The sequence below is a fragment of the Bufo gargarizans genome, chromosome 7 (genome assembly GCF_014858855.1).
Source record: "Bufo gargarizans isolate SCDJY-AF-19 chromosome 7, ASM1485885v1, whole genome shotgun sequence".
Taxonomy (NCBI): domain Eukaryota; kingdom Metazoa; phylum Chordata; class Amphibia; order Anura; family Bufonidae; genus Bufo; species Bufo gargarizans.
The window spans coordinates 112,615,370-112,627,462 of record NC_058086.1 but is presented as its reverse complement, the minus strand read 5'-3'; the positions used below and the strand labels follow the sequence as shown (position 1 = coordinate 112,627,462).

The window sequence follows — 12,093 nt, the reverse complement described above, 5'->3', positions numbered from 1 at the left end:
ATAAAGCGATTTGTCTGATATGCAAATGAGGTTCCAAGGTGCCCAGATGGAGTGTTATTACTCTGCTCTAGTGCCAGGTAACGCCCCCCTGCAGTGCCCAGCCAGCCTTTCTTCCAAGCCCAGTACGCCTCCTAAGAAATAAATGTCCTCCCACATACTTGCCGAACGGCCGCCCCCTCCCGATTACGTCATTTAAAGGGGTTCTCCAAGTTATATTTATTGATGACCTATCCTCAGGATAGGTCATCAATATCAGATCGGAGGGGTCCGACACCCAGCACCCCCTCCGATCAGCTGTTTGAAGAGAAAGAGTGCGCGGTTTACTGTTTACCTTCTAGCCGTTGCATCTGCAGTGGTGAGCAGGTGTAATTATACCCAAGCCGTCCCATTCATTTTAATAGGAAGGCTTGGGTGTAATTACACCTGCTCACCACTGCAGATGCAACGGCTAGAAGGTAAACAGTGAAGAAGAGGCAGCGCTGACACCGCACACGCCTTCTCTTCAAACAGCTGATCGGAGGGGGTGCTGGGTGTCGGACCCCCTCCGATCAGATATTGATGACCTATCCTGAGGATAGGTCATCAATAAATATAACTTGGACAACCCCTTTAATTTATTCACTTCATCGGGCGTTCCTTTCTCCTCTCTTGGCCTATGGTGCCGCCCCCTCCCCATTACGTCATTTATTTTATTCATTGCACCGAACCTCCCTTCCTCCTCTCTTGTCCTCCGAAATCCCACACAGGCGCAGTATCGGTGAGTGCCTGCGCCTACATGATTCTCCTGTTCCAGAGGGCAACAGCCTCAATAGTGTCACTGGGCTCGGCGCATGTACCGCTGTTTTGGTCCTGTAGACTACTAACAGAATATTGTGGGGCAATCGCTAAACTTATTACCCAAAAACAGAAAGTAGTGAACCCATACATGGTAGAATGTTGGATACTGGGTAATCTCTCCAGGTTAATTGGCATAAGTATAAAAGGTTTCTCTTGATTAAAATAATGTTTTCAATAATTATACCCTCAGATAATCGAATACTGAATATCTCTTTTTTTATCTTGATTAGAAATCACCCTTGCTAGGAGTTTCCCTGGTCTGCCTGATTCAGCAAAATATTTTTGCCCCTTAAAAAAAGCCTTTATTTTGGCCTTATCTTAATGAAGTCTCTGATAGAGGATGGCAGCTAGCCTAAGTTGTCAACATTATGCAGGTCAGAGCAAACACAAATACAAGTCAAGCAATGTACTAAAATAACCAAACCACTTATTATTCCCTTATTATTTAAATAATTTAATTTACAAAAAAAGAAAAATACATAACATTAAACACCAGAATAAGTTACAATAAATATTTCACAATAAACAGAGGAAATTACAAACATTTTATAGAAAATATATAAAATCATTTGTTTCTGCCATAGCTCTACGATTACACAGAAAGACTTAAGAGTTTCAGCTCTGCATTCCCTGTCATGTAATATTAGAGCTTGAAATACAGTGGCCAGCACTGGAAAAGCCATCCAGCCTGGTAGAAGTTTACCAAGAGGCCATTGTCCCTGCATCAAGAGAATCATCTTTGTCAGTGCAATGTCATGAAACATAAATACAACATCATAAAGTCTTCCTTATAAAAAAAATATAAAATTAACAATTTGTATCTTAAATAAATATGACTTTTAAATATATTTAAAGGGAGATTACATTTATAAGACCGACAACAGGGTGACATCAGATGGGACACTGAAGGGAGGTAAATGTTTGTAAGAACAATTGAAATTGCAGGAAGAGGCTTGAGATGCCTTGTTTATGATAGAACAAAGTGATTTAACAATTGAATCCTATCTAATCCTCAGGAGACACTTTAGTCCTTGACTTTATAGTACATAAACTGTATATTTTGTGGTCTGGAACACCATCTACCATGCAAATTCAAGTAATGTTAACATAATCTCTTATATTGACAATTTTCTGTCCTTACTTGAAGCACAATAGAAAAGCACAATGATGGTGCCCCATGATAATGTAAAAATGTGCATATCACCTTATTGTCTAAAACAACCCAAGATTCAAGTAATTTAGCAGCTTTAAACACACACAACATTAAGGAGGAGATAAATCAAAGCTGGTGTAAAGGTTAAGTTGCTTAAAACTGGCATAGCTGCCATAGAAACTAGTCAGATTCCATCTTTCATTTTCCAAATGAGCTCTGAAAAATGAAAGATGGAATGTGATTTGTTGCTATGGGAAACTAAGCCAGCTTTCTTTCACACCAGTTTTGAAAAATCTCCCCTTAAGTATGCTTATTAAAACAAAAAAAGAAAGTTACCCAGGTCTATTTTCTATTCATGTAGTAACAGTCATTGCATAAACTCCACGAGGAAAATGTATTAGATGGATAACTATTCATGCCTGGTCCTGTGTCTTGTCACTTAGTGGACATGAACATCCATTGTTAAAAGACAATGTAGCCCAATATGTATGTTAACATTCATAGCTCCACATAGGGGTCAGTTATTTACTGGACTTATTGAAAATTGTGGATATGTGAAAATGCCCTCCTAAGGGGTGACTACAATATTATATATCCACACAATGGCTCCATTCATAAATGTCAGCCTAAGTTTGGACTTTAGCAATAGCTCTAAATGATTTACTTTAATCCAGCAAGGAAATAGCATGAAAGTTCCTGCTTTGTTATTTCTAAAGATACATCTAAGTATGTATCTATACTATGATGTAAAATAAATAATCTGGAGCACAGACAATAAATATAACAAATTCAAGACCATCAGTATATAATGTGAATTTTCATATGAACAACTTGTATACAAAAATGCTGACAAACTACTACAACTATAACTCTACAGTGGACGTAGATCTGCCAGCAGCACTTATGTGGCCACCTGCATTTCAGTAACAAGTATGCTGTAACAATTCTTAGCAATCCTTAAAGGGGTGTCTCTCTTCAGCAATTATTATGTAGAGAAAGTTACTGTGGCTTTTAAGTGGCTTGCATTAACTTACTCTACATCAATGTTCCTCAGGGCCCACCTGCTGGTCATGATTTGAGAATATCCCACAGAATGAAAACCTGTGGTAAGTCCTGTAGCATTGTCACTAATGCTTACCTGCTCAATACTGAGGAAATCCTGAAAACATGACCGGTAGGTGGGCCCTGAGGACCCAAGTTAAAGAACACTGCTCTACATAATAAATGCTACTTTCTAAAGTGAGAAAACCCCTTTACAGTGTTGATGGCTGTTCCTTTTTAGGGCATGAAAACCCTTACAGTTCTGACGAGCGCTCTTTCAGTAGTATAGCAGGGTTTACTTCTTCCAGTGCAGAGTTTGAACTTGCATTAATGGTTGCTGACTCACTCAGTTTGCTTTTTAACACATGAAATGAGACAAAAGGGCAGTCTTTAACATTTTGGCAGATGAGTTTTTGTAAAGACGCTGAGTTCACTATGTCGAAGCCAACTTTTCCACCAAAAGTGCTAGGTTTCCAGTATTCAGGAGAGCAAATTGGGTTACCCATTAGACCTTTCAAGGAAAATGGAGCACCAAGTTCGACCATGGTCTCTCCAAATATTGCACCTGGACGGGGCTTTTCCACCAAAAGTCCTGGGTATAACTCCATAGCATCAATGTCTCCATAGAGTTCTTCAAGTTCCGCAGACATTTCTTTCTCTCCTAAAATGAAAATAGTGTAAGTTGTTAGCACTGAACGTAGTTAAAATATATTAGAGGTCATATTTCCTTAATTTGAAGCTTCTCATCTACAATTTCAAAATGTTTACATGATTTTTAGGGTGCCTATTCCCAGAGTGTGTTTAACTGCCTGAATACACGCTTAAAATACATTTTATTAATGATATATTAAAAATCGTGGCAAATCTACCACATAATGAATTCGTCAGGCTAAACCTGGACAGGTGGCTCACTCCACGATTGTATGGGTATAGCCACTCAATCCACGCTTTCAAAATGTGCAAAACTGGAATTATCAGTGTGGTCTGCTTTACCCTGTATACCATCCTAAGTATCTACTATACTATCATATGTAGTATTTCATGTATGATCTGGTGGCTATTAATTTATTCCATGTATGAACTGTCCTATGATCTAATATATGGGACTCATTAATAGTAATATATGTATACTCATCCATGTGCTGTTTTTTATTGTCCAACCATCACCTATAAAATGATACCAACTTTCAGTGTTCTCCCACGATGGGAGGCAATCTGTGCCCACGATAATACATACCCACAACAGCGGCTAGCAGAGGAGATCAGACAGAGCGGATCAGCAGAACGTTTCACCTCTTCAGGATGACGTCACCGCCTGCCGATGAAGCTCCGCCCAGTGGGAGTGGCGATTTTGATATGAGATAGTGCCGCAGGCTGTATCTCTTTGAGCTGCACATGCGCAAATAGAAGCGTGCAGCGTTCTCTCTACCAGTGTTCATGGTGCAAGTTATCAGAGATTAAATAAAACTGCACTGATGCCACTGCTACTCTGCTCCTGAGGACATGTTACTATTTATATAGTGACATAGAAACGCGTCGAGCAGATGCATTAACAGGCAGAGAGGGTCATTTTGCAAGCTAGTGATGGGATAACAGAGATAAAGACTAGCAGGGTTGTAAGTAGAGCTCCAACATAAAGCTCTCACCCGCAACATATCTATCCCATCCTACTATCGTTTTAGACTCACTACTTGTTATACATTGTTGCAGCCTATTCAGTAAGCTGCTACTAATGTTAAAGCTGGTGCTCTTGATAAACCATAAACAGTTCCAGCACACTTAGTGAGCAATTGTCAGTGCATCTGGGTATTTATCAGGAGACGCATATATAGCAGACCACACTGATAATTCCAGTTTTGCATGTTTTGAAAGCGTGGATTGAGTGGCTATACCCATACAATCGTGGAGTGAGCCACCTGTCCAGGTTTAGCCTGACTAATTCATTATGTGGCAGATTCACCAAGATTTTTTATATATCATTAATAAAATTTCTTTACAGCGTGTATTCAGGCAGTTAAACACATTCTTCGTACATATACGCAAAATCTAGTTCATAGTTACATGCCTATTCCCAGAGCTTAAAACAACCTGTAGTATTTTCCCTGAAGCAGTTACATTACTTAGACTTGTAAATCTGGTTTACAAAACAGTTCTAACATACCACCCATTCAATTTAACAAAATGAAAAATGCAGAAGGATGTCATGCAATTATCCTTTATATTAAACATCAATATTTTTGCAATGATGAGAAAATAGAAGTAAAAAAAAAATTAAGACACAATCAATGTTAAATTCTGATAAACACTCGGTATGTGGATATAGTGATCAATGAACATCAGGCAACCATTGATTCACATACATTGAGATTTTGTCTTCAGTCTTAATACAAGATGATGCTGGTAGCTTCTAATTTGCATTAGTTGAAGGTCTAAAGCTCTTTAGTTTGCATGAATTTATAAAGGACTCGTCTGATTGGTAAACACAAAGTTAATCTGTGCAGAAACTGTTCATTGTAATCTCCTGTGCGTGTCTGTGATTTCAGCATTATTGTTTTAACTACACGCTGTCACTTCTTAACAATGATGTTTAGTAAGAACTAGGACTCCCTGTGACTTATGAAATTAAACAAAACTACACAATTAACCCCATGGCTTGAGCAGCTCCCTGCAGTAGTAATGAAAAGACGCAGTTAAAATCTTACCAGTGAGCTCCTCAAAGGATTTGAAAGGTTTCAGCATAAAACGCTTCCTGTATTCGTTTAAGGATTGGTATCTCATCTCTCTGCTTTGCTCGATGGAAGCCATGGCCACTCTAAACACAGCTGCAGGAAAGTTTCTACCACCAGCCACCTATTTAAGAAAAATAAAAAAATTATATATATATGTATACATATAGAGAGAGAGAGATAGAGAGAGAGAGAATACAGATATAATGATATATGGTTAATAATGTTTTTTACCCTTCCAGCACTTTGCTTGCTAAACGATTCAACCATCTGTGATATTCCGTGTTCCAGCATGACAGAATTATTGTAAAGAAATTGTTGATAGTTGTATTCCTTGTCACTTATCAGGAAAGAGTCTGGCAGAAGAGGATGCCAATGGTACAGGGTATTGAACTCTGCAGCAATTCGATTCTGGTACTGGAATCTTTGGTTAAACAGCAACTCTGGGTCAAACTTCAGCTTAAAGTTATACCCACTTAGATGCTGTACATAATCTTCAATTACAATCTTGATGGTTTCACCTTTAAGAAAATGACAGATATGTTATACGCCAGGGTGAACAGATTAGCAATGAAATACTGTACATTTTAGAAGCGTCACTAGAGAGGATTCCCATCTTATAAAGTGATGGCATATCACTGGCATATACCATCACTCTGATTTCACTACTGTTATTACTGTTATATCTGTACAGTGGCATTGTTAACCACCCAACTGTGCAGATAACTGCAGACAGTCCCATTCATTTGAACAAACCTATGCTGCAGTTCCTTTTGGGTGCCAATGCACAGAGAAAGTCTGTGAAGGTCCTGGGGCACTGAATCAGGACTGAGTCCCCTTCATTCTCTTGATTTTTTTTTTTTAGAATGGTTTCTACTCAAATACATTTAAAAGTGTATTTTGTAGCAAGCATAGCCAATACACATCTCCGCTGACATACCGGTATGTGTGACAAAATTGAAATTATGTAATGATGTTCCTTTAACACAGAACAGTATTTAAACTTACCAATCAAAATAAGCCTTGTAGTTTGGAACAGACGTTCATCATCCCACTCAGGATGCTCCTGCACAAGAATATCACAGACTCGATTGTGTTCTCTTAGCCAAATGGTAGCATACATCATCAAACCTGGGACAAGACCAAAGACTTCCTGGCCAACAGCTAATTTAAGATGTTCTGGCACATGTGGTGGATATAGCATCTCAACCCCAGTTTCATTTACTGTTGGAGGATACATCTCGCCATAAATAATCTATAGTAAAAATATATGTATATGATTAATATAATGTTTCTCAGTTTACATAAATGACAGCAGAGAATTGTACAGAATGTATTTGGGGTACACTCTGAAATAAGATAATCACCTGGTATTTCAACTTTCCATCCTTCTTTAGTCGTAGTTGGTGTTGTCTGTCTAAAGTTTCTCCATAGATGTGACTTAAATCGACCTGAAGAACATATTTACAGTCTTACTTAGAATCATGTTAGAATTGCATGTAGATTAAGTTACAGACAATATAATAAAACACAAACAAATGAAACACAAGCCATTATGCTCTTACCCCATGGCCCAAAGCCTTAGTGAAGGCAGCGCCTCTCTTGACATCAGTTTTAAAGAACTGATGTGTAAAGTGTTGTGCAAAGAATGCAAACATGATATTAGTTTCTTGTGGGTCAGGGATAAACTGTCTTCTCAGTAAGAACTTCTCAACAACTACCTTGACACTTGGGAGTTCCTTCTTTCCTGAAAGAGATAGGAATAGGAGATTAAGAAATTAGCACAACTTCTGTCTCAGAAAAGGTTATGTTGGGTGTGAACATAGCAATCTGATATGAATAGAAACAAAAATCTTTTTGAAACAGATGAAAAGTGCTAATGGTAGAAGTCAATGTACACTGTGACTGGATCAGTGCATGACTAGCATACGTCAACTATGTTCATGTTTGAAATTGATTTGCTGCATTACAATTACACTTTATGGAATGCAGATATTAAGGTTTTACAACAAATGCCTATCGGTTTAATACAATGTGATTATGATGTAGTCTAACAAAGGCTTGCACTATTTAAGGCAAATAACCTACCTTTAACTCCCATTGGTGTTGGGCAATCTTCTCCTACTGGTGGCAATGATCGAGTATAGTATGAAATGTTGGAATATGCTTCCCAGTTTTTATAATCATAGTAGCTGTTGTAGGTAGGTGGGCTATCGATCAAGTGAGACCTTGCTGTAAAAGAGGCAAAAAATAAATCACCATCTGTGAGAATAATTATAGACATTATGATGCTGCATAGGCTATTGGTCAAAATTGGACAAGACTTTAGGTAATTGTCAGCTGAACAACTTTTATTAACCCAGTTCCTCTATTCATATATTGTGCACCTCTGAGGTAGATTGCTGAGAGATATTTGTGATCCAACACATTTTTTGCCATCAAGGAACAAAGATGGCCAACCAGCGGCTCTCCAGCCGTTGTAAAACTAAAATTCCCACCATGCCCTGCTGTAGGCTGATAGCTGTAAGCAGTCTAGGCATGCTGGGAGTTGTAGTTTTGCAACAGCTGAAGAGCTGCAGGTTGGCCAGCCCTGTGCTAGATGATGGAATTTATTGTTGGCAAATTCAAGTGAAAATTGTAAAACTATCTAAGGACAGTGTTGTAGGTTTATCTGTCAAGGAAATTCTCACAGCATATTCCAGCCTCACCATTATGGTATTTACTATTTAATATAAAATGTTCATGTCATATGGCTTCATAATTGCAAATACATTTAGGCTATGTCTCATGAAGCATATCAGGACTTCATTATCTGGGGTTCCTAGTGGCTCTGTAAATTAATATAAAGCTTAATAGTGTAGTAGAGAGAAATATACAGTGTTCTCCCATCTACAAGTGAACTGAATTTAGGTAGACAAGGTATTCTTATGTCAGGTTCTCTCTATACTAAGTAGGAAGGAATTTCCTGTGAAACCAGCAATGGAATTTGACTACTAGCCTAAGAACAGCAGAATATAGACAAGAGGTCTACTTACATGTTAACACATATTGCATAATCCTATCTCGCAGGAAGGAAATATTGTTAATTATATTCCATATGCCTTTAAAGTGAGTTAAGATGTAGTGAACAGTGTTGGGCGAAGGCTTTAAGGTGACTCTCAGCCATGTTAAAAGTTCCGCTGCAGAGAGAGAAAAGAATAGAGATTACAATCTACTTTACAAAATCACCCAGTGACACAGAGGGAGAATTGTGGAGCTACTTACGTGAAGTGCAGTTTTCACCATAATATCCTGTCCTTGTGCAATCACATTCATATCTCTCATAGCCAATAGTCATGCACACACCTCGGTTCTGACATGGGTTAGAGCAGCAAGGGTTGGCTGGAAAAATCAAATACATTAATGAAACGTTATAGTTCAATCTAAAATTGTATTATTATTGAAGTTGCTGAGCGCAGGTTAATCTGTAACTATACTGTATTCAATTTAGAAGCAGCTTAGATACATTGAACTGACTTGTAATTGAATTTTAACCCTTTGGGTAAATGAGTTAACAGCCCGGAGGAAAACCACAGACAGCAACACATTAAAATATTACGAGATGTTCCAAATAATAAACTCCCCTCTGCTATATCAGGCTAACTCAAAGCTGTGCTACATCAGTAGACTACAATCAGGCTACAAGCTCAATTCAACATACTGTCTCTTCCAATAGTATATGTGTTATATAAGCATTCTTATGTTCTAGAAAATATCAACTTTTGGTTCTAGTTTATGATGATCTACAGAAGAGGATTTTACTTTCTGAAAGCCAATAACCATAAAACGTATAAACGTAGCAATTACTAATTGCTGCTGCTAAACTTTAGAAAAAAACTATTCTATAACTAAAATGTTATTGCATGCAAATCATATAATAATTTCGTCTTAACAAATATAACATTGTCTAGGAAAATTTGTGAACATTTACCTGCATAGGAAGAAATGAGGAGGGAACATAAGAAAAGCCCAAGTGTAATCATTCCAGCGGTGGATGGATTGTAGCAGGGATATGTAGTAATTGTAGTACTGTGGACTCCTGCTCTCTGACAACACATGCTGACTGCTGGCACTTATATAGCAAAGGCATGTCCCTCCCTTGGTGGGCGGGTAGAACATGAACATGAGACGTCAGGGTCCTTTACCTTGTTACTTCCCTCTTCTGTGCTGTGCATGGAATGGAAGACACACACTATATTCTTAATCCTTTATTTACTGCTAGACCACGGAAAAGAGCAAGTCCTCCTCTTTTTCTTTTCAGAATGCACGGAGATCTATGGATGTGCTTAAATGTAAAAGGAACTCTTCTTAGCACTACCTTGTCTAAAGAGAATCTTTAGCAGGCTTCTTAGCTGAGAGTACTTGGTTCGTACATATCACTTTAGCTAATGTAATATTGATAGGGAAGAAAACTTTTAGGGAGAGAAATGAATAATCTTATGATAGAACCTCTGAAGGAAATAGGCACAAACTACCGTATTAAGGGTAAGAATGAATTGCCATTTTGGTAACAGAATCACCTTCTGGGGTCTCTACCAGTCAGTAGATCTAGGAACTACTAGAATAGCTTTCTGCATATATGATTCCCACTTTTGAGCAGGCAGATGAGTAGTTTAGTCCAGTAGATGACCCAGTCTACAGTACATATTTTACCTGGAGAATCTAAGCCAGGAGCATGAAGGAAGCTTACAACTTCTCAGAACTGCTGTCACTGAGTCAATCATTTTTTTGTTAATGATTAAAAAGGTAAAGCCATTAACTATAGGGCTGCCTTCCATAGACACTGCAGTTCTCAAGAACTTTTGATATGATGTTAATGAAAATGGAATTATTCTAGGAGTGTAGAGAGGAATTCTCAGGAGAAGCTCTGGCACTGCGGTGAGTCCTGTAGCTTCTTAATTGTTATCTTTGGATGCTGTTCATACTCAGTGCCACACTTTTAGTAGCAACTGGTATGAGCAAGATTATCAAGGCACTGGTCTTGTTTGCTTTTTCTCCCATGAATCTTCCAGTTTCTCAGTCAAAATCAACTGACTCTACGTTATCTTCTATACCTAGATAATAGAATGCTATGTTTCTTGAGAGACCTTTATACATTCAATTATACATTATATTTTACTATGTTTCATTTGAAGGACAATATTGTGCTGTGAATTCCATTGTTTTAATGCTTGGGGCTAGTAATGTCTTTTCTAAGTGTGTCCCTGCATTCCATTAATATCTTCACATCAAAGTCTTAGGTAATACAGTTTCTCTACTGCAGCTTGTTAGGCAACACTGATAGCTAGTATCCTGAGATCACACATAAAAGGAGCACAGATATTTTTGCAAAAAAGGCTGTTTTCAATATCCAAAATGTAGTAAGAAGTTAATGTCTTATAGATCAAGTTGATGCCTATTCAGATTAATGCGTTTACTAAAACACTGGTGTTTGTCAGTCACTTGCTGATAATGTCCATATGGTATAAAATGCTAGTGTCAAAAATCACTGTTATATATCAATTAATACCAGTGTCCATATAATGCAAGACATTTTATTTATACACTGGTGCAGGGGTATTCTCTGCTGTCAATTAGCTAGATGGTAAAATAAATTGCGCAACATAGTTTCTCACCTCAAGATCTTTCGGGATATGTTGTGATTTGTAGTGCTTCGGTGGCAGGAGTTTACTGGGGGAGCTCACACTGGTGTTCATCACTCATATTCTGCTTCACCCCACTCACTGCTTGCCTCTACGTCTCGCTGCACCTTGCAGTTCTCCTTGTGTGTCAGCACACTCTCCTTACACATGCACTCTCTGTAGGCAGAAAGTCAGGATTTTCACTTTAGTACTTGATAGAAAATACCGCCATATGTCAGAAAACTGATTTGTCACTCCGGGAGAGAACAGTGCGTCCGCACCTCTCCCTAAGTACTGCTCAAAGCTTAAATACAGAAAGTCAAAGGAGAGGCAGTAACATAATAAGAATAAACTTTTAATATTGCCCCTACAAACATAGACACACAAATAGATACAGGACCTCAGACCATGCTCTACAGGGGTGAGGCAAGGTCACAAAACCTCAGGTCCGTACGCCAGAATCCCCTAAACTGATTTTGGATCTGGAAATGTACCTTTTCAAATAAAAAAGGAATAATCAACGCTGTTCGCAATGAACAGTGGAAAGGGAGGTTACTTTGATCCTGCAAGCTCAATACCCAGTATCCATTCTGGAGATGATGCTTCGGCTATGAGCTTATCAGGTAAACGGTCTTTGAAGTGGGGAAGCCTCAGGGAGGGAAAGCTGACCCTGTTG

The 12,093-nt window shown here is 38.4% G+C and overlaps 1 protein-coding gene across 1 annotated transcript; it reads right to left on the bottom strand.

Moving 5' to 3' along the window:
- Positions 1–1,880: 1,880 nt before the first annotated feature.
- Positions 1,881–9,839, bottom strand: PTGS2 (prostaglandin-endoperoxide synthase 2). The gene is made up of 10 exons (XM_044301579.1): positions 9,728–9,839; positions 9,022–9,138; positions 8,793–8,936; positions 7,846–7,989; positions 7,323–7,504; positions 7,125–7,208; positions 6,766–7,012; positions 5,992–6,278; positions 5,734–5,881; positions 1,881–3,692 (listed from the first exon to the last, which is right to left on the bottom strand). Exons 1-10 carry the CDS (start codon positions 9,777–9,779, stop codon positions 3,286–3,288), a joined length of 1,812 nt encoding a protein of 603 aa, XP_044157514.1. The 5' UTR covers positions 9,780–9,839; the 3' UTR covers positions 1,881–3,285.
- Positions 9,840–12,093: the final 2,254 nt, after the last annotated feature.

Excerpts from the sequence above, each read along its gene's own strand:
- PTGS2 (XM_044301579.1), bottom strand. The coding sequence starts at position 9,779 with ATGATTACACTTGGGCTTTTCTTATGTTCCCTCCTCATTTCTTCCTAT. Across the intron at positions 7,505-7,845 it reads AACACCAATGGGAGTTAAAG|GAAAGAAGGAACTCCCAAGT; the intron begins GTAGGTTATTTG and ends TATCTCTTTCAG. Across the intron at positions 3,693-5,733 it reads ATCCTTTGAGGAGCTCACTG|GAGAGAAAGAAATGTCTGCG; the intron begins GTAAGATTTTAA and ends TTTTCATTTTAG.